This window comes from Branchiostoma belcheri, unplaced genomic scaffold, assembly GCF_001625305.1.
Source record: "Branchiostoma belcheri isolate BF01 breed outbred unplaced genomic scaffold, Haploidv18h27 scaffold74, whole genome shotgun sequence".
NCBI classification, from domain to species: Eukaryota; Metazoa; Chordata; class Leptocardii; order Amphioxiformes; family Branchiostomatidae; genus Branchiostoma; species Branchiostoma belcheri.
Window position 1 is genome coordinate 603216 of NW_017804398.1, and position 23295 is coordinate 626510.

The 23295-nt window shown below is 43.1% G+C and overlaps 2 protein-coding genes across 2 annotated transcripts in view; both read left to right on the forward strand.

The window, feature by feature from the left end:
- The window catches only part of LOC109485222 (hemicentin-2-like), a 23249-nt gene extending 7361 nt beyond the window's left edge, over window positions 1-15888 (forward strand). The window contains exons 3-8 of the mRNA XM_019788668.1: window positions 9853-10030; window positions 10825-10961; window positions 11983-12294; window positions 14682-14829; window positions 15166-15281; window positions 15620-15888. Coding sequence (XP_019644227.1) covers window positions 9853-10030; window positions 10825-10961; window positions 11983-12294; window positions 14682-14829; window positions 15166-15281; window positions 15620-15888 — 1160 coding nt within the window. The remainder of the gene's footprint in view (window positions 1-9852; window positions 10031-10824; window positions 10962-11982; window positions 12295-14681; window positions 14830-15165; window positions 15282-15619) is intronic.
- Window positions 15889-18312: 2424 nt separating this feature from the next.
- LOC109485223 lies at window positions 18313-23072 on the forward strand. The gene is made up of 7 exons (XM_019788669.1): window positions 18313-18319; window positions 19354-19529; window positions 19664-19805; window positions 20155-20274; window positions 20586-20771; window positions 21278-21393; window positions 21723-23072. Exons 1-7 carry the CDS (start codon window positions 18313-18315, stop codon window positions 21816-21818), a joined length of 843 nt encoding a protein of 280 aa, XP_019644228.1. The 3' UTR covers window positions 21819-23072.
- The last annotated feature ends 223 nt before the right edge of the window (window positions 23073-23295 follow it).

Consider the following 23295-nt stretch of genomic DNA (forward strand, 5'->3'; position numbering starts at 1 on the left):
AGGAGCGCTGCAGAGCTCCTCCATGGAGGTTGCTCGTGCAGCCCCTATTGCTTATACGTATACAGAGGATGGCATGACACCCCCATAACGATATCACATAGGAGTACACTACTACTTAAAGAGCACAGTTCTCACTGAGCTCTGATGGCGCCATAGAGAAAAGTTGCGATCGTCACTGTTTCCCCCTCCAGTTATCAACAATTCACGTTTTATCAACATACATGTATGTTGAGATGACACCTCACCGCAACGCTTTCCTTGTACGCCCATGAGTCCTGTCCCAGGGTGTAGTACGATGTATGATCCCATACGAGACAACAACATGAACAGCAGCATGTCTCTACAGCATACAGTTGAACGTCCTGTGTATTCTAAAGAAACATACCGCTAATGCCAATGCTAATGCCGAGGCATGTAATAAGGGATCAACATGCCAGGTTTCATACAGTCATGGTGGGTTGATGGGACACTGCCCAGGCACGACGCATTTAAGTGTATGGTAAATAATCTGACGACGAACTAACACAGTAAAGTCTAATAAGCTATGCTGAAATTGATGTCAAGGTTAGGTCAAGGTCATACGGAACATCATTGTCAAAATATGACGTCCAAATCTTAATCGTATTTACCACAGACAATGATAACACTAACTCCGTTATCCCCGCTGGACCTTGAATGGTGTAAAGTAATGGTGGAGTCTGGAGTCGTTAAAGTAATAACATCGATTAAATGACGGATGTAGGTTAAATGAGTGACCTGAATGTAGAATCACCAGGGACGACCATCCAATAGTTCTTTCGCAAACCGTATATGGCTAGGAAAACACCTCAACAATCAAAGAGCACGGCTGTGTCCTGTGTACCAACCAATCACGCTAATATCTAACAATTACAATTCACCCACTGTTCGGGCCTCAATAAAGGAATCCGCTTTCTCGGTTGGGTCAGGTCTTTTGAGGTTACCAGTAGATGTGCACGGTAAGATATCATCTTGCTCAATGCTGCAAGGGATGATTTACAATGAAAGCATATGGCGATAGGTAGCGTTACCGGTAACAGTACCGCTCCAGCTCCAGCACGGAAAGCACGGTTGTCAAAATGAGAATCGACCAACCCCATGTGGTAGTATTTTCATTGTTGATCCCACAGAATTACACGTAAATCTACGCCAGTACGACAGAGATTAGGTACGTCGTTGTACGAATCCGCCCTCCCGGTATATCATTGTTTCCAAACAGCGATCTGTTTCCCAGCCTTGTTTTCCTCGTCCTATTTTTCTCCCGTTACCATGGCAATCTGATCGTCTATCTCCCGCCTTTGACCCCATCCGCCAACATTTACGAGCCGTAATAAAGTCGGACCGAGCTGGAAATTAATGTTATGACTGCAGCAGATGTGGCGGCGTCCCTGGCTTCATTAATTATTTGTACGTGTCCGCTGTAAGCCCCAGGGTATTACGACAGTACCCATTCCCTCACACACATGTACTACTGGATTGTGTCTTGTTTGGCAAATTAAAACAAGTAGGCTGCTGGAGTCTAGCATCCTACCGCAGGACCGCTCCATCTAAATTATGGCAATCTTTATTTGCCTGTACTTGCCCACGTAGGCTGAAGTAAACGTAGTAGTTATTCTTTTACACCACAGGATAAAGGTAAATATCATGACCTGTAGTGTTGATAGTGAACAAGGGAAGAGACAAAGCAGTTAAGTATATAGATATATGTTGTCCCTATACCTATTGTGCCCATACATGTTATCAACATACGTACAAATACATACATGTATGCACATATGGTTCAAATAATGATCAGTTCTCCAATCATTGTGTTTGATTTCACTAAACTTAAACACAACGAAGTCATCCTTAAACCACCCTGCTACCAACCCACGTTACAGAGGACCATGACATTTTCACCTGACGCGTATGCGTATTACTCATGACGGGGATACTTCGTTTTTGTTTGCTCCGAAGGACTCAAACATATATTTTCCTTATCTTAACTGAATAATGTATCAGCTGGAATTTCACGGAAGAAGATTTTCTAACTAAGATAATGATTACCGATGGGGACTGCCGTTCAGTAATATAGTTTTATCCCCTAGAAGCTCCTCATAGTAAACGATGCTTGCGGCATTATTTGAAAATATAGCGGCCATATCAATGTATCATTCTTTCAATAATGATGCTAGATTGACATGATACTGGGGACAATTTGCACTTCCAGTAAGCTACTTCTCCTGCCTGTAATACGATCTGACGAACGCAGGCCTAATTCTGACTACCCAGTGTAATCACGGCTTTATTAGATTTTCCTTGGGAAATTAACTATCGGGTGAGGACAATTATTTCCTTATCTTTATGGCCAACCTGATATTTAGTTGTTATTGTGATGGCTTTTACAACGGCTTCATTCCTCGTTGTAATTTCCGATTATACGTGAGTTATGAGTATTCTAATAATGTCGGCAGTAACCTACTTTCTAATGGGCTTTGGGATTACCATGCAAATTTCAGTTAATCATGGACAAATCATAATGAATGGTACATAGTCGGGATGAATTATTCTTAAAATGGCGCGGTGGAATAGCACAATACACTACGATAAGACATTGCATCTTGCTCATACCCATGGGGCCATTTTTTTCCTAAAGCCCTCCAATAGTTAACGTTAACAGATATGTGGAGTACATGTATCGATGATACATACACTGTAATCATCATGATTGCTACGGTAAACCGCACCATCCGCCGGTGAATATTGCAGTAAGCCTTGGTCAAGCCAATAAGCCTGGCGGATATTGCTTAAATGGGCATGAGAGGCAAACGCTCTTACCAATCTTAATTAAGGCTGAAAATGAATACATTGAAATCAACAAATCTACGCCAGTCCAACCACTTGGAACGTATTTGTCTATCAAAATGCTAGAGTTGGAAAGAATCAGTTCACGTGTTTATAGCTGCCACATCTGAATGTTAGGATGTCTTCAGTTTTCTTACGTGAATTCCCCAAGTGCTTCTTCTGGGTAACAATATGTTTGTAACGCATGTGTCAAGCACCAACCGTTTCCTGGCTGGAAATATGCAGTTAAAGCGTCTGCCTTCTGCCTTCAATGACCATCTTGGGGAGTAGAGCAATCCTGGTTTCATAAATGCTTGATGAAGGTTATGTAGAAGCCATATCCACATCGTAAAAGTTATGCCGGTAAAATGGTCTGCGTTCATCGTCGATAAAAATCGATGTACCCCGCATTGCATCACAGCTTGTCCGAGGAAAAGATGAAGGATATTGACTCTTGGGTGTTAGCTACTGAAAATATGCATGAACCTGACACTACTCATTTTTGGGTGACATTAGCGTTAAATGTGATCTGCAAGACTTAAACCTAAGTCGACAAATTTGCCATTAAGATAAATAATAGAGAAGTGACATTGTATTAAGGGTAGATGTAACTGCAACTAAACGAGATCAACTAAGACAACTTTTTTTAAAGAAATAAAATCCCACAGCAATGATCTATATATTAGATTTTTTACCTTCTTTATGTTATCTTACGTTCCCTTGCAATTACTTAAGTAAACTTGAGCTTGCTTAAGTTGCTTTTACTTAATGTTGACTGGCCGAAACTACGGGAATGTTCAACATTGTTACCGAAGGTGTCCAAACACCATCGCCTGTGCCTTTAGGTCCATTGAAAGGACGATTTATCGCCCGGGCTTTCTGCCTTACTTTAGGTCAATACCAAGTGTTTATCGCACCCTTAGGTATAAATCAAGACTGATATCTTTAGCAAGCCTCAGCAGTTTTGTCCTTCCTACAAACGTACATTTATCCACCATGATGTATATATTGGTTACTATTGATCTCCGTCCCTAAGGAAGCGTGATGAATGTACAGCGGAAACTGTGGCCGTTTCCTGCCGCACGCCTCCACACCGCCCTGTCACACCGACCTACCGGATAAGCACCGTTTGGGCAAGGTTTCAGAACCCGCCAAAATGTCTCCAAACGAAGTCATTTCTAGCGATGAAAAGGGTAATTAATAGACTTTTATTCTTTCACAGAGGACCTGAAAATATTCAACTTGCAGGGGTATTAAAGTTAAATCTGTTGGCCTTATTTGATGATGAAGTGTATATATATCTTGAGAAGGAACCCTCATGTTCTTGTCATAAAACTAAACTTTGTCCCTGAAGACGAACGTTTCTTCATGGTCAGTGGGTGTACTTGATTTCAGACATCACAATTCCTTCATCCGTCTGAGTTTAGAGCCTTTCAAGAATTAGATACGTTTAGGAACGACCAAAGAACATCTAAGGCCAGTTAGACCACCCTTACACGACTGCCGCCGTAGTAAATGCCATCCTTCCCCATTGCTCCCTACTGACATAGCCAATGCAGGGATGGATTGTCTTCTTGTCCTTGGCTCGGCTCCAACTTGCGGTGAGACGCTTGCCAAAGAGTCAATATAGTACCGCGCAGCTGGCGTGGCACCCATTTCATTTAACTTATATTGGCGGTGTAGTTATTCATTCAACTATAGTCGGAGTTTATGGGAGACGCTGGTGCTCCTGGTGCTGGAGAATATGTTTCGCTGGCGATTATGTGATAGTGGTAATGGTTGTACTCTGTCGTGGCAATGGAAATGACCGTAAAAACACGGAAAGCCTGTGTTACTTTCTGATAGCCTGTGGCGTGTAACGGTTCCGGAGGGCTAGTAAAGAGGCAATTGTGACAGCGATGACGCGTGGATCACTTCGTCTGAAAGACTGTATTTGTAGCTATAGGTCTCTGTTCGCACCACTGTCAGATATCCACAAACCTATCGCCATAGCCGATCAGTAGAAACCTTAGCCGTTTGATAACATAAGCGCAATACGACGTTCGGGTAGAACGCAACAGGCTATAAAAGATATGTCCAACACCTCATTAACTCCACACAATATAGCCAGTACATCATCCATCGTCCCATATGGGAATGTGGTCGGTATATCAGGTACAAAACCAAGTTCAGGTTATATCACGTTAGACTTACGGACTATTCGTAAATTGACACTCGAGGGAGATTCTACAGGAAATGGAAGTTATAAAGACACAAATACCAAATCCTCTTTATTGCCGTAAAGAGGATTTGGAAACCACTCGTTTAGCAGCATTTGACACTTTGGCAGTGCAATCTACAATTTAAAAAAAATAGTGCACTACACAATGCCTAGTGTGCCCGGAAATTTATGTCCTTTGTGAAAGTTGCCTATGCTAACATTTCTACCTATTGAATTACTGATTCAACTGACGCTGGCCTCTGACCTTAAGCTAGCATTCAATGTTCTTACCCTTTTCGTAATTCTGTTTAGTTTAGATATCTGTCATTTGAGTCAAATATAAATACAGGCAGATAAATGACTTTATCGTCCACCGAAGTAAGTAAACTGAAACGGAAACTGGATTGTATGTAGTTTGCAATGTACATTCAATACGCAGTATGACTTTGAGGGCCTGTGTGGCCATAACGCTAACTAAATGATGGGTTATGAAAGAGGCTTGGTAGATACACCAGTTCATTTGCCTTACAACACAAATGTAGATTACTAGAGCAAAGGTCTCAACGGAAATAGACTAGCAATAACGTTGATTGTCCTTAGCCTAGTCCATAGTTGATCAAAATGAAGATTTTTTAAATTCAATTCATAAATTTACAGTTGTTTTGATGATATCGCTCCTGACATATGTTCACCATCATTTTCCTGAGGTATTGTCAGTGCATGCATGTGCTTTATTTATTTCAGCTTTGCTGCAATACAATGAGCAATAAACAGCAGCAAAAGGATGCATCCATGGTTTCTGTCCAACTTATAAGAATAATACATACAGAGGTAGCATCATCATAATGCAAATGCAAAGCATAACGATACTACTAAGAAAGTAAAGTAACTTAACACTATGTACAAATATATACAAAAACGAATACATTAGGTAGCAGATGTACCCAGCTTCAGACCGCTCCACGTTCCCTCCCAACTCCGTTCTGGGACATTTGCCAGGCGGGCCGTTAATACAAAATAGCAGGTTATTGTGCCATTCAATTTCTAACGGACGGTTCCGGACGATGAACGTGCTTATTAGACTTGGTGCTTCCAACACACCTGGGTCCCGCTTCCGACACTTCCGCTTCTCTGGAGCTTACCTCTGACGTTGAACTTGTTGAAAAGTGTTGCCAACATTTCATAACGATGAGTAGTAATGATCAATTATGTGTCCACGCAGTTTTGAGTGTCAATAAAGTACGTGTCTATCGTCTAAAAAGTGTCCACCCAAGATTTTTGAACACTTGTAAAGACGTTATAATAAAATAATTTTTCAGTGTAGTCTCTAGGCACGAATGGTGATTTGGGATTCGTCATATTTCATTAAGACACTATATTTCAATGTATCGAACGTTATGAAGAAATATTCCTCCCCACAGAGCCTGTGTTCAGCAAACAGTCGTTTGCAGAGAAGCGTCGGAAAACAATCTCCACGTTTCAGCTGGGCCTCTATCATGTTGGATGGAATAGTAATTTGACCAAAACTGTACAGCACCTTTACCCCTTTTGCAAATCTTTCATTTCCAATCCTACTCGATCGGCATAGATGCCAACCTTTTGATAGCCAACCTGTCTATCAAGGTAGACAGGTCACTTTTAAATGGTGTCCTGTTCCTTCCAGTCCTGACCCATAACAAAGTCAGGGCCACGGCAGATGAAGTTCGATCTTTCCGTACGCGGAAGGCGGAACATTCATGGGAGTCAGTCTCTCCTGGGGATAGCGAGTCTTGCAACTTAGCGACATGCCAATCAAGGAACCCTCTCCAAGGCAATCTTCTTTATTGGGTTGGGAATAAAACCGTGCAGAGTGGTGATTTCTGCCTCTTGAGGGCGGACGAGGACTGATGTTGTCTCAGATACATGTCAATGTCAATCTAGATGATGTAATTGGCATCTGGCATATTATGACAGTGGCATTTACGTTTCTAATTTCCCAATGTGCAAGTCATAAAAGTTTGCTTTTCGACATGAAAAAGAGAAACTCTAACAAACTTTACAAACTTAGTGTCCCTCTGACCTTTCCCTCCAGATCTGATCCTTCCTCCCAGGCCCTTGTTATGTTTCCTGTAAAACCAATCACGACTGTATGGAAACTAGGGCGATTTCATGTCATTTGGGACGTCCCATGAAGAATAGATAGAAAAACTGACTAAGAAATGTTCATCGACCCGCCTGGGCGACAGAAAGTGTGTGTCAGGAAGATTGAGAGTTTGAAAGATTGATGCACAGAAGACTTTATTCCCGGCTATGAAATAATTGAAGAAGGACCAGGGAAGCGTCTGGTGTGGGGAGATAGACGTGGGAGCACGACACCGAGGAACCTGATGCAAGAAGATCAGATGTCAGGAGTCGATAACGTATGGGATGAACAATCATTGCTCAAAAACGTCTGGTAGTTATATTCAGATAAATATGGATTTATATCACAGTGTGCACATGTGTTGCGTTTCAGGCGAACACAGCAATACGTGTGTTATCCAGTACGTTGCACTGTCCCGCTACGTCATACTACATTGTACAGTTTGAAAAGTTTTGTTTATAATAGTGTTATTTGACTCTGAAGATCAAGGTACCCAACCTACTGTATATTAGCCACCTCTATAACGTTAACATTCCACGTAATGGCCCAAAACTTATAGTAACTGCAGGCTGTGGGATTAACTCCAAAGTCTCTCCATGCGTATGCAGGGCGTTTCCTGTATCACATAGGGGCAGCTTTTCCACAACACAATAAGTACAGTATAGACTAGATTTGCGGCAGATCATGGCGACGTTTGCAGGGTCAGTACCCCGGCTGCGTGATGGATGGGCTGACACAAATACAGCTACATGTGAACCAGTTCTCCGCCGACGTGCTCTCCACTTAAGAGAGATGAGGTGACCTCGCGATCTCCAGGCAGATTCAGCCGAATTACATGTTCGTGGATTTTAAAACTAACACTTTTTGCATTGCTCAGACCGCCGTTTGTTTTTCTGTCCCAGTGTACAATCGCCAAAAAAAACAGACGCAAAACGTCAGTAATAGGGATGTTGTTGAAGACCAAACAATGTGTGGTCATGCCTTCTCCGCACCAAAATGGATAGAATAGGAGGCACACGTCCCTTTTTATAATTCTTAGGATCCGTAATTCCGCAAAGGTCATGGGCACTTTTAGACATTGTTATTCCTTAGAATTATTAGTGAAATAAGATTAATAAAATGCAAGTCATCCGAGTCAGTCAGTGCACCCCCAATGACCTACACATGACATTGCGTGACCCTAATCTCTCTACACGAACTAAATCTTACTTATAATGTCAGCTTCAGATAAACTGTGGTCTCTGCTCACATCTTCATGTAATCTTCGGGTAAAATGGTCGCCTTGAAGACTACCAGCGTTTATGTTTGGAAATCCCGCTGTATAGTGGATGGTTTAGCCGAACATCTTGCGATGGCGAAAATCGTGTCGGGAAAATATGTCTATATACTGCTACTCTAACTCTAGTCTCTACATTTGTCAAATACTTCATGCTAGTACATCTCTACCTCTGTACCGACTAGGGTAATGGCTTCATAACTCACGACAGCTGAACGTATTCCTACTAATATAGTTAATAACGTGCGGCTACAGGGATGTGAAGCCTATTACAAAAAGCTTGTCTGATTCAAACCAAGTTATACATCATCAGTGATCATAAGCATGTCAATCTTCCAGATGGGTTGATTGCTTATCTAGGCCGCAAGGAAGCTATCACGTTTTATAGCTCTCACTTTCAGTCTTATCGAGCAATCTACAGCGTTAATATGGAGACGTATGTTAACGGTCCCGTTCAATGGGGCCATCACTGAGTTATGTTAGGATTGATGATCTCAGATCATTCAAACTAACACTATGTAACACTTGGTTCTACGACTCACTTTGCTTCGTTGTAATGTTACCGCAATTGAAATATCGGCAAGTATATCCTTACGAGCAACAGCGTGTTTATTTTATGGGAGTACCAGCTGTCCCCCCGAGACATCTTCAAATGGTCTGTTACTGAAGTGAATGTAGCACGAAATAAAACTACTATTGAGGCAGGCTCGGTTTGGAATGTAAAATAAGTCACTAGGAAGGGTATATAGGAAGAGCTTCTCGTATTCTAAAGCTGTCATGGAATCGTGTTATTTCTGCAGGCTATGACGTTAGCAGACTGAATATGTTTTTTCTTGAATTAGATTAAAAGAACTGTAGTTGTTGCAACATTTCATGATGTCTTGGCTAATTTTGCCACTACTTAATGAATGTTGGTGACAAACAAAAGACATTAGCTTTTACAGAGAAGCGGTTTTTATATGTTTTTCATGAACAGGAAAAAGAGAGAACGTGCATTAAGAGATGAAGGACGTGATATTAGACACTTGAATCACACAACTCCAAGCTACGCCTAAGTATCAAAAGCACTACACTAGCCTCCTCAGCGCCAGTTTGCAGAGAGCAACTGGGTTGTATGAACAAGAAATACCATCAAATACCAGGATTATCAACCAAGGATGGAGGTGTTCAAAGAATCGTTTTTCCTAGAACCATCGTAGAGTGGAATTCGCTGCCACCAAGTAGCTTTGAACCAAGCTTACAGTTAGATGTGTAAAGGTTAGGTGAAACAGGTCGTTTGGTGCACTGCATGCCTCCGAGAGCTGGTGTGTTACGCGGAAGGGCGGTTATACTGGCCGTGAAGATACAGATGATCTGATTGAGAATTGTGTGTTTATGATATATTAAGATGTTGTTCATGATTTTTCACCACAGTTGACGGAGCGTCTTACAGAGAGAGACCGAAATCTGCTGATGTGCTGAAGGGAGATACAGTAACACTCCACTGTACCATCGACGGGCTCCCCCCATCAGAGATGGTACAGTGGTACGGTCCGCCGGATATGCGTCATATCTCCAGCGGCAACGTCATCGCTAAACGCTTCAAGGGGAGGTATATATGACAATACCCTATTTCTTGGTATAACTGCAAATCCTTGCAGAACATATATTTGATAATAACCTATCATCTGCATGCTATAAAAGGATGAAAAGAAACGTACAAAGTAGTCTTTCATACGATATAACATGCGCATTGAATCGCTGATCTTTTTCAATTGGCGGAAATACTGCATACATTATCAATTAGCACTTCATAACTACGCTTCTGGGACAACGGTCATCATGTTTAGAGTCATACGTTTAACGTACATATAAAAACCCCTTCCGTTCCCCAAGGGACCACAAGTGTCAGGTCATGTAAATCATGAGAACAAACTGCCATATGAAGGTTATATATCAAGCTTTACTGCACTTGATAAGGGACAGGATAACCTTGGCACACACAGAACATTACCAGAAGTCATTGCCTATACACATTGAATTTTTTGTATTGAAGCAAGCAAGCAAGTAGTGGTATGATTTATTCTGTTTGTTTGTTTTGATTATGATAGATGTAACTTATCATATATATATATATATATTTATCATGAAGCTAGAATTACCACTGGGGCGTGAAACGTTGTGGAAACACACAAAAACAACAGATGTTTTTGTATTGCCTCCTATGGTGAAACAGCAGTAAAAAATTCTCCATCAATAATATATACCAATATGTAGGATGTAATAGAAAAAATGCCATATGGCCCAAGGAACTGCCCTGTCAAATATGTAATATTACAGATGAAATCACATAGACACGCAGTTAACGTTCTTTCCTAAACATCCCCCCACCGACCCATCCCGTAGGTACCGAATCCTTGGAGACACCTCAAGAGGGGAACACAACTTACAGATTCTGCGCGCAGCTAACTCAGACGAGGGGGAATACCGGTGCAGCACACTGTCACTAGATGAGACAGCTGACGCCACCCTTACAGTAGTAGGTACGTCATGTATCACAACTTACACGAGCGATCGCCGGGACATCACGGCCAGATAGTGGTAGGCAAAGGTGGGCGACAGTTGGTTGATATGCCTACCAAAATTTGGATATATGTCTTCAAATGATCATGATTTACATGTATATGATATAAACAAAAACAGCGATCGCTCGTGATGAGTTCATTTGTGTTTACCTACAGGTGAGCCTCGTGCATTCAATACATCACTACATTTATAGAGCCAGCTATCAGAAGAGGTCAAAGAGTGCAGAAAATGCATTGCTCTTTTCCTTACTTTGTTTGTATATTTTTTGTCGTGCACTACCACTTGCCACACTAGCTGCACCGCCTTTCCCAGGACGTGATGTGCTGTGAGGCACTTTGTCCTGTATCATGTAGATGTAGGTGTAGAGTCAACCAGGCTTGCTTCTGTCAATGGCCGGGGAGAGTCTTTGTCAGAGTGTTATGTTGAAAGCAACGAAACGAAAGTCAGGCGTGTATGGGCATATCTTAATCTTAACGTTTAGCTCAATGGATAGAGCTGACACCACTCGTAAATATGCAAGAAATATATATGACTGAGAAGTGTACTGTACCTACTTCTGTAAGCCTCAGAGCCACAGTCCTTTCAGTCTTGTTTTTTTTTGCGTGTACGAGCATTCATTACATCCTGGTTATCCAGATAATGTAACTTGCTTTCACACAGCACTATAACGCACTGTATAGTCCTTGACTCCATTCATTAATGCACATTTCGCCACCCAGAGTGACAAAAGCTATCCAAGTGTGCAATGACAAAGTAAAAATGAACCTTACAAAGACACAATTGCATCGGTTCCACGTACTAGAGCTTCCAAATTACCCAGTTTAGTAGCAATAGTAGTAAGGCCAAACGAAATACACCGGGTCGTGCCATTTTTACACAAAGTAAAACTAGGATAGTTCTAGTATTGGGTACTTGGTGCAATTGTTTCTTCTTTTGACTACACAAAGCGAAATTGGTCTTCATTACGTCATGCCACAGTTCCACTGTCGGGCCCGCCCGACATTATTGGTGACACGGCCCCCCGTAAGGCAGGCCAGGGGCTGATGTTGACGTGCACCTCGGTAGGGGGCAGGCCCCCTCCCCGCCTGACCTGGTACAACGGCACCAGGCCCTACAAGCTCCCGGACGACGCCTTCAAGGAGGGGATCAACAAGGGTGAAGTGATGCTGAACCTGGTGATCCCGTACCTAACGAAATGGGATAACGGCGCGAACCTGTCCTGCAAGGCAGACCAGGGGTTCCCCTCCCTGGTGAAGCCCAGGACAGCCGTCAAGGTCCTAAACGTCAGATGTAAGTACCACGTCCAACGGAAAGCTGGTCTAACAGGACGATAGCTGTAGAACATCTATAAGTCTTAGAGTATGGTGCTGAAAGTTAAACATCCAGGGAAACGATACATATATACAATTCAAACTCTACTGCTGGATAAAATACGGAAATTACTTTCGGACGTTTCTGTCGGTTCATTCTAGTGACGCTGAAGAAGAGCGTTGGATGTCACTCAGAACGCCCGGAAGTAATCTCCGTCTTCTATCCAAAAGTAGAGTTTGAATTGCCCATGAGTAGAAAGAAACACAAGGATTGAGGCATGTTGCCTTATTTGCCCGTAGTGCTCAATATTCTGTTCGAACCTATGAAGAAAGAGAGAACTTGAGTTTTCGGATCCCGTTAGGCCAGTTTTCGTTGCCTGTTTGTAAACGTGTGTGATTAAAATAACGACTTTATTAACCTGACTGGCTAAAGACAGAATAGTTTGTTCTTCATCAATGGGTCGGTCCACTGGGCTCGCTCTCTCACATATTTGAAACACTAACAGCTTGTAAATGATTAGATTCAGTTACTAATGGATGTATCTCTGCGAACATGTTGGTATGATTACGACAGAATAGAAACAGATGAATTAACCCCGATCAATAACATGTTAATGCGCTCAGCGCTGAAACAATAAACTAAATGAAAAGTCGTAATTGGTGTCATCTATTCCCAACGTTGGACGTATGTTGTGTGTATCTTAATCTATGCCACTAACATTTTGTGCAGCAGTGCAGTACGTTATGTTGCACTTCGCGTATACGCGTAGTAGCAAGTTGTAAATGGTACCGGTCCATGCACTTACATTAACGCGGCCTCAACATTTTCTAGAGCTTGACACACTTTCGAAATTTCTCAAGGAGCAGCAGTTTGAAAAGATGGGACTGGTAATTTTCGGTGTCTCTCTGAACAGCTTTACATGCTATATTCCAAACCACTATCCGTTCTTATGATGAATATGTGGGTCCACACAATTGTCAACGCTTGGCTTCCCCCTATAGGACCAATCAAGAGCCCCTCTGCCCAATGACCCATCTGTAACTGTTGACCCCATCTAGATGATACGGGTGAATTCCGATTTATCGATAATAATTGTTATGGGTCGTGAAATTGGGAGATTTCAACCTAATGGGGCGGCGTTTCCAGTTTATACGGAAAGGAAAATATCCTTATATATGTATCCGGTGGTGTACAATGATATGAAAAATAAAGTAATGAATTCACATTTTATTGTCCACGAAGATGATAGCCACGTCAATGTACATGTAGAATATGCTAATCTAATTTATGAATTAAACGACCACACAACCGTTCACGACAAACAGTTGCACCCATAAAATATTCTTAAACGTCACTTAGTAAAAATGGCACAACCCTGTGTAAGACTTGTGTACGGTAAGGGTGGCTTATCCTTTGCTCCGTCTCCCAGTGTGCGTGAGGAAATGGTACATTTGTTATCTGCACATAGCTGTCATCATTTGACAGAAGGAAGCAGTACTCTCCGCTGGGAACTTCGATTCATGTACGGAATATCTACAACATGTCTACATGTGAACACGTGTTATTGTTTGACGTACATAAAAGTAATCCGAGTTCAGTTTACTATCTCTGACTACATCCCATATAAATCCGGATTACTGCCCATCAATAGCCGGATGACCCTCAGATAGCATCTCCCCATGATGCTGATCTTGTAATGTTAGATACAGGTCTGAACCTTAATGGCATACTTCTGAATGATATATTTTTCGAATTCGTGCAGGTTTGAGGGTTTTGCGACAATACACCCGTGATAAGGCACCACATATGTTGATGCCCTGAATACGCGACGTTTCAGTTCTAAAAGAGATGTGTTCTGATACAAGCTCTGAGAGGTCTGTCGGAGATAATTCTATGGGCATTAGAGGACAGCTGACCCTACACACAGGTATATCCGGGCCGTTAGTGTGCAGCCAGCGCGATGTAAAGAATGGATCTACAGATTTATGATACCATAGTAGTGTTGGGGATTGGTATCAGAGAATAACAGTAACGGCCTGGTCACAGTCGTCGTAGGTCGTCGTACGGTTTTGATGCGATAGAATGTCTAGGCTTTCTTTGTGACAGAGCCAACCGTTGACAGGCCTTTCCCGCTCCTAAGGAAGCTGAATGTTGCAAGACATGTGCACGGCCAAGGATGTCTTCATCTCAGTTTGTGATCGTACGACGTTCGCACGACATATGTGTCCGTGTCCTTAACCACCTTTACATCTGACCTTTACATCTAACACAAGATCCCTCTCCTACCCATCATAGAATAGGATACTTATCACGATGTTAACACCTCGTCATGATTCCAATTCAGCACTTCACGTGTATGTTGGCAGATCCCCCGACAGTGACGGTGACGCCCAAGTCGTCACGTGTGATGGAGGGAGAGTCACTGAACGTCACGTGTCACGTGGATAGTAACCCGCCTGCTGACGTCGACTGGAGGAAGGTGGGCCACGCCCTGCCCTTCAGGGTAGATAACAGGTGAGGCGATCCTCCTTGCTTCCTACACTGAGAGGAGATGTTATATTTTTTTTAAGTTGGGGTTTTTGTTCCTGTTTGTCCGGATAGTGTAAGTTAACAGCACGTGCGTGGGGGAGAATGACAGGTAGAATGACAGGCCATACGGTCAGACACAGACAATGAGGAGGATCTAGTGTGTTACGCCGAAAGGCGGTTGGTTATACCGGCTATACAGATACAGATACAGAACTTTTAAATCTTTATCTGTATAGCCTGTATATTAAACCTTAAAAAGGTCACAAGAAACCCGAAAGTCTACAATTTTGTTGAATTTGTTTTATCTGTTTATCTGCACAGAGGCCAGGTGCTACACTTGGACAGAGTGTCCAGTTCGGACGCAGGGATTTACCAATGCATCGCGGAAAACGGGATTCCTCCAGACGGCTACGGCACGTTCACACTGGAGGTTCTGTGTAAGACCATGAATTTCTTCCTACACGTCTGCACTCGTTCTTATTGTTAACAAACCGATGTATCAATTTCACACTAGAACGGATGTGCACCAACGTTGGTACACATTTGAGTATGAAAACTTGTCTTGAATACTCGTATCTTGCGTCACCATTTGCATTACGGACTGCTTGGGCTGCGTAATCTCTTTTAATGTATTTCACTATACATGACATTATATCCTTAGAATTTAGGGATGAAATAACGTCATTGCTGCTTGTCATGTAACAGTGATCATTTCTTTTTGAGCTTTAAGATAGTTTTAACCTGCCTCCTTTTATTATCATACAAAATTCTCCAGTTACTCCGAGAATCAGGCAGACGTTTGACACCAAAGTCAGCGTGTTGTACGGACAGGACGGGTTCTCGCTGGAGTGCGTGGCGGAGGGAAACCCCAGGCCGCAAGTGAGGTGGCGGCGGCAGAATACAGAGCTGTACATGGGCAACCCGCTGGTGCTGTCCCCCGTCAACTATGACGTGGAGGGGAAATACGCATGCGTAGCCAGCAGTCCTGGGTTTGCTAGCGTGGATAAGGAGACCTTCATCGATGTGGTCGGTAAGGGAATGTGATATAGCTATACAACAACTCCACTGTTCATCCCTACAAATATTCCCCTTAAGGAAACTCCACTAGATTTTTTTGAAAATGTATGGTATCAAATAAGTCAAAACAATTTCGGTTCAGCAAAGCGTCAGGTGTTCATGTCTGGTGCTTTGGACATGCTATTGTCACGTTTTTTTAATAACATATTCGTTACTAACTTCCTGGCGTTACCCTCTGACAAATAATTGATGATGTCGAATTTCTGTTACTATTGGGAATGTATCAGGTCAATGCACTTTGTTTTCAGAAAAGCTCAGCCAACCGTTGAAAATACATCACTTCCATGAAGAATGTGCCAAACAGAAAAAAACAGCGGTCGATATCACATCGTTGTAGGTCGAGGGTCCACCATTAATCACGCTGAGATCGTTAAATATCTATTAAGGCGGGATTAGCCTCATCCCCACAGGTCACCACAGGAAAACTCAACTAATATAGAAGTTAGCAGAACTGTCTTGTGATTACGAAGGGCGCCCATCTGGCACATTATTATTTTACCTAACGCCCCGGTCACATACATCGTACTGTATGATGATCTCTAATATAGATTCTTCAGCGACGTTATAGCCGCACGTCGTTGGTTTAAGAAAAAAACGGTGCTAAACACATTGATATTTAAAAAAAACTTTTTAAAAATATCGCACTCGTTTATTCTCAAATCTACGACATATGGCACGATTCTCGAGGATTTCCTCCGTCGTACATGTGTAGGTACGTCCTACGATGTTTGTGACTCGGCCACAAAGTGTAGATTTTACATGAATTAGAGGAGCTATGTAAGAAACTTTAGGAATATGTATGTCCGTCAAGTAAACACACTGTTCTCAAAGAGAATATCCAAATATCTAGTACATACTAGTACTCTGCGTTTTCGGATCAGTTGAGGTAGGTGCACGGATAGCATCTTATTTACAGCCAGGGGCCGGATTTCTGGGGATTAGAGTTGATGGGGCCGTCATAAGCAAAGGGAGCTCATCCTATCGAGTATCGCCGGTTTCTTCAAAGAACGTGAAGAGCTCACGGCGTGTAATCTGCTTGGAGACGAATAGATTACGATATACCCTCTTAAAGACCACAGCTGCCCTTCCATTAGGGTTCATACAGAGGCACAGAAACTTGGTGGTTAGGCTGGGATTATACCCGACTTTGGGATCCACAACAGGGATTGCTAACCACTGGCCCAAAGCGCTGTACGCAAAAATCTATGTACAGCATTAAAGCGGCATAATGTATGGCGTTTCCAAAGTTAGTGAACGGAGTGTCTGCTACACGATCTGGTTGGCAGCGGTGATGAAGGCCCCGACCACATACGTCGGTCGTCTTTCGGTCGGAAACTGAGAGGATAGTTTTACATGTGTCTTACAACAACAGCTGTCAGCGGAAACGCTGTCTTAGATCCTTGTCCCAGCTGTTACAGCCTGCATGAAAATTGGACGGTATCGAAAATCGTGCGACGACTGACGACGAACGTGCCCGCGCCGTAATGAGATGAAACTTTGTTCGGGGTTGGGGTGAGCGCGCCTTAATCGTAGTTCACCTGGAATAATGAGGTTACAGACGGTTCATAAGCGTGACCTCCACGCGGGATCAAAGACTAAGGTGCGCTGCCCGACCCGCCGATTGATTAGCCCGCCCAGACAGGGATCGGTGGAGCCAATGAACCCGCCAGGGTCGCCAGATGAGCGGAGTCATACATCATGTTTAATGAGAATTGCCGGTGCGTGATCAGGCACATGTGACGGACTTGTGACCCTGCGCCTATCAAGATAGTTCCTACTGGGGTGCTTATATAACGTGTTTTATTAGGCATAAGTAAATTAATGTTGCGTTTCTGATTACGGTCCTGGAAAATTAGGGTCGTTAAGAAGGGATTCAGTTTATCACTTTTTTTTAGATTTCGGCCGAAGTTGTCGACAAATACAGTTTAACATGGTGTCTGTCCATGGTGCTGAACTCATGGTGTAGCAATGTTTTCCTGTCATTTCTTTCCTTTTGGAAAACGATTCTACTAATTCTACTACTAGTTTCCATCACTCAGTTCATCAGTCAGATGTCATATCGAATAGTTTATGTACCTTGCGAGCGATAGGCCCCTGAAAAGGCTTGAGTCAGAAGGTTTGTACTAGAGCTAGCTGGTCGGGTAACGGGAAATACAACATTTTCATCCCAATTAATAAAAAAATGATTCAAAAGGTCAGGTTATGGCCGCTACCATTTTTCTATTCCAGAGACTCCATATTTACCATACGGATGAAAACCATATCATATGCAGAGGAGATGTGTTTTTGCGATTGCTCTGGCAGGTTCAATCTCATGTCGTTGGTCATCTATATAAAGTCGTGTTGAAGGCGGCAGAGTATTGACCTCAAGGTCGATCAACGTCGTCCGGCATGGAACGTTTGATCAGGAGGGGAAGTATTTTTCGGATGTCGCTACAGGTCCGGTCATGTACATGGACATGTACATTGTACGATGCACCAACTATGGAGGATTTTCCGCTCAACGTTTTATATTTGAGAAGAAAAGGGTGCAAGAGGTTCACATCAAACTATTGCACTCTTGCACTATTTCTTCTCAATATTACGAAATTCGGCGATATCGTCGCGAAAAAACATCGTGCATGTAATGTACGATATGTATGTGACCGCGGCTTTAACAGAGACAGTGCTTAATCGAACCGTAAATGGTACGACTTTTCCTCAATTTTTGATGGTCTGGTCACACATCGGGGCACATGACAGACTCGGCGCGTGTTATCGGACCTATTCTTCACGTGTCCGGAAGCGGCAGATGCCGTATTTATGACACGGCATTACTTGAAATAACGGATATCAATAAAATCATTACTAAAAGCCAAAGCGACCGAAAGAGGTGGTTTTCTTCCACACACGTTGCCATTTATCACATTTAATCACGTAAAATGTTTCCATGCTTTGAATCAATTGTGCTGTACGTTGAGAGAGGTTCGGATCGACTGACTGAGATGGATGTGGGTTGACGCGTGGTTGGAATATTCCAGCCTGCTCTCCAGGGCTGCAAATAAAGTCACGTATTCTGGCTTCACTGGGCAGGAATTGAACTGGTCTGTCCAACAAGTCTGTCACAAATGCTCAACATGTCAGTCTTCTCTCTCAATCTAGCAATAACTTGAACTAGTTTCAGGATTTATTCTAACTGTCGAAGGTGATAGGTTCCCCAATGCCCATTTTGTGTGATCCATCCTTTGTTTCACCTTACAATTTGTATCGTCCTTATGTTGTACTACTAGTATACTCCTAAAGCTCTCCCTGTAGCTTTTTACGGTACTCCCTCCGCCAGTCATGTTTTCATATTACCTTCTTCTAGTACTCGCACTGGAAACATTTTCCTATCCCCCATATCCACCTTCTTTTACTGAATTGACGTCCGTAATGTCTGCACTGATCCTGTAGGCAGGCCTGAAGTGCGGGACAGCTCCCTGTCGACTCTCACCATCGTGGAGGGCGGAGACGCCACGCTGATCTGTGAGGTGGCGTCCGACCCTGTTCCCGACGGCATCACGTGGTTCTGGAGGGACTCCAACGGAAAAGAGACCATCTACACTGCAGGGATCACAGAACACGTCGCGGTATATGAGATGATACCAAAGTTTAAATGTTCACATTTGTAGCATAACCCTATGCCCTGTGTACTAATTATTATGGTGTATCACCAGTGTACGCTTAAACTGCGATGCCTAACTGTTACCTCGTACCGCTGCAGGTGAGGGAAGAGAGAACGAACAAAGGTGTGAAGAGCCTGCTGACCGTCAGCACGGCGGCGCTAGACCAGGCCGGGAACTACATGTGCCGGGCGTCTAACATGTTCGGCTCGGACCAGAAGGACTTCAGGCTGGAAGTACAAGGTAACAGCCACGTACCGTCTGAATACATATTCTTGGTAGAAACAGTTTGTTGCTTTTCTGCTACGATATGAAACACGGGCTATCACTTCAGGGAAAGCGAGAGAAAATTCAATAATTTATATCCACGTAATGTAATCTTTCTTTTTAATTCGGCTCCTACGTATACATGCGTTCAGACGTAGTTTGCATTAATTACTCCACGTAGATCGTAAACATTCCTTCCGAATACGATTGCCCTTAAAGAAAATTGGAAGCTTTCGGGCAAATTTATTGTTAGAAATAGACAGTTGAAGTGGCATAGATATTAAACATATATTTTGTTCCTGAGTGTGTAATGTTTAACTATTAGATTCTCACCTGACACTGATCATCGTGATCGCTGTGACGACGGTGGTGTCTCTCCTGGCCGTGATCGTCGGAGTTTGTATCGTCAAGAAGAAAGGTTGGATCTGTGACGACAGGGACTCAGGTGAGGCAGCAGGAAAACCTCGTGTGCTTCACATCAAGTTGTTTGAGACCACCTGCCCGTTCCCCATCCACTCTACCCTAACGACCAATTAATGTGTGTTGCATTTATCAGCTATCACGATAGGTGGCGCTAGTAGTACAGGCTTCAACATGCTCAATGGAGATTTATTACTGTGAATAAGTCGTTGTGTGTCTATCGCTGCCACCATCATTTATTAACTCAAACTATTCCATTTTGTCTCTTATATTGCCAACATTAAACACCCCTTGGAAAACTTCTTTTGCATGACAATTGACAATTTTTTTACCCAGAAACATCCAGTGTATCCGTGTCGAGACCTGTCCCGCCTGTCCCTGGCCCGGACATGGTGGACAGGGAAGAACGGGACGGCAAGCCCGAGGGTTTGTACGAGTATGACGTCAACAACGGCACCCTGAAGCCCCGCCCTCCGCCCAGGTTGGACAAGGACCCGTACTCAATAGGACTGTCTTATCCACGTAAGTCTGAGGTCATCCTTCTGACTTTAGAGAGACTATATGAAGTCTTATGGCAAGATTTCTCGCTCGAGCTCCTTCAGATAAGAACAACCTAAATACCATTTTTATGTAATACTGGGCACTGGATATCACAATAAGCAAAGCTGATGTTACACATTTAAGACTATCCCACGACTTTGCTCCTGACTATTCCCGACAACCAAGACAGCGCTCGGTTGGGTTGGGAGTAGCCTGGAATCCACCCTATTCTAACTCAAGGTTGCTCCTCAGATTGTGGCTTAAAAGAATATGCCTTTTCCATCCTTGATTTTTAAAAATTCACAGTCGGCTGACGCAGATGACTTTCAACGACTGGTAAGCGACCTTCCCGACCAACTCCCAACCACAGGAACGTCGAGACAGCCATGGTTGGCTATGTGATCCTATGTGTGACAGGTACTTAACTCTAGGTCGTTGTCAATCCTGACATCTCAGTATATATGTAAGACGATATTGTCTCTACTCAGGACTGGTAAACGTGCTTCCTTCCTACGCCACCGTGGAGCGAGACCAGCCCAAGAGCCCGGACCCTGACCTGCAGCCCCGCCCCTCCGGAGATGGCGAGTGCGCCCCTACTATCACTGTAAGGAAACAAATGTCTTGTGAGTACCTGTGACGTCTAGTGAAGCCATATGCATTCCATTCGCTGTGCTCTGGCTACCATTGCATGTACACGTCTTGAACAACACGCGCCAGACTGTTTTCTATATGATTAGCCGCTGTGTAGTTCTGTCATTGTAAATACGTATACCAGCCACGCACTCTGGTCAAACTACACAACAGGAGCAGGAAGCATCTTCTCAGTTGGTTTATTTTTTATAACCATTTAGACCAAAAGGTGTTGATGTTTTCTAAAGGTTATATAACTATCGTTCTCTCCTCAACTTTCTTTGTCGTTCATTCCCGTCTTAGGAGCTTCCCCCGAGACACAGCGGTCTGTTCGAGTGTAAAGCTGTAGATAACCCCAGCCAGCGGCCACCTGGCTACAACGAGATCCACGCTTTCTAGGAGCGGCTTGCGAGATTCCATTCCTATAAAACATCCTGCACTGGATGGAAACATTGGAGATCTCAGACTTCCGGGAAGTACTTAGGATTTTCCGTGACTTTCAAGTTCGCAGACCTCCGAGAAGTGTTTTGAGAACTGTGGAGATTGTATAATCACGATGTAATCTAATCGGGTATTTCAGTACTTCCTGAAGGCGCGTGATAGGTCACCTTCAGGTGACCTCCCTATCAATCAACTGTCAAATATCACCTCCAACCCACCATGTAACCGAAAGCAATTAGGGCAGACAATCCCATAAACTCGGCCACCCAAAACAATACTTCAATAATCGGAAGTAATAGTCGTTGATAGCAATTTCACCGAAGGAACCAGACATGGTGTACATACGAATAAAGAGAACAGCTTCACCAGAATGGAGACTTCCTAACCCCCAATGTGGACATTACCTGTTGAATCAACGTCTTCACAACGTACATGTGACATGAAACATCCAGACGTTGTTATCTCGTCACCTTCATGGATGAACGTTTCCCTAAAGTATCCCTTCTCCACCGAACCCTTCATGCAAGCTCTGCACACCAAAAGGGCCGTTTGAGTGTAAGCACCTTACCAAGATACTCTACTCGCCAAGACATTATGGTGTCTCCAATTCACGGAAGTGAACGAGTTGCAGATTGTGGGTTTATCGGACGATCTTACCATTCATACCTTCTCATCGGGGTAGTTAATATGTAGATATCTAAGAGTTTATCAAATGGGAAATTTTTCGTGTCAAATAACTTGTGAACCCGTGATGGCTTCCATACTCTATTTGTGTCCAAAAGATTGGGCGACATTTTACACGGTGTCGTCGCATGGACAACATCCAGTGATAAACTGTATGTTACGACGATACAGAAGACATTTCGCAAACTGTGTTTCATACGGAGCACTATCTCACCAACATACAAAACAGTACATTGTCGGGTCACTATCAAGTAACAAACGTAGCTAGAGTTTAGGTATGGACCAAGATAGGGGGCATGCCGTATAAGTTAGCAGATTACCAGTCTTTAAATACGTTCCGAAGATGCGTAGACATATTCAAGTATTGATTAAACATACCTCGCGGTTAAAACTACCAGTCGTTTTGATGTACAGTGGAAACGATTTTTAAATAAAAGTTTACTTTTACTCGTGTAATTAATCATTGAACCTCCATCATTCTAGAATTCCATTGATAAACATTGTTGATACTAAACCCCATCTTTTCGTTAAGTCCATGTGCATGTAGAAAGGTCTGCCTGTGGATATTTTCCATTATACTAAAGGTCATTTATGAATTAATTACATTATCAACTATCAATTCGGAAGTATTCATACTGCGGTGTGTTCTATACAGGTTTGGGGAAACTACACCACATGTTTTCCCTGAGAGTCCGTCTCAATAAAAGTTGGCCATTGAACATGATTACATGCATGTTTCAACATCACTCAA

Bases quoted from the DNA above. Each gene is read 5' to 3' on its own strand.
- LOC109485223 (XM_019788669.1), top strand. The intron at 19,530-19,663 runs GTATATGAGATG...GTACCGCTGCAG, and splicing joins GGATCACAGAACACGTCGCG to GTGAGGGAAGAGAGAACGAA. The intron at 20,275-20,585 runs GTGAGGCAGCAG...TTTTTTACCCAG, and splicing joins CTGTGACGACAGGGACTCAG to AAACATCCAGTGTATCCGTG.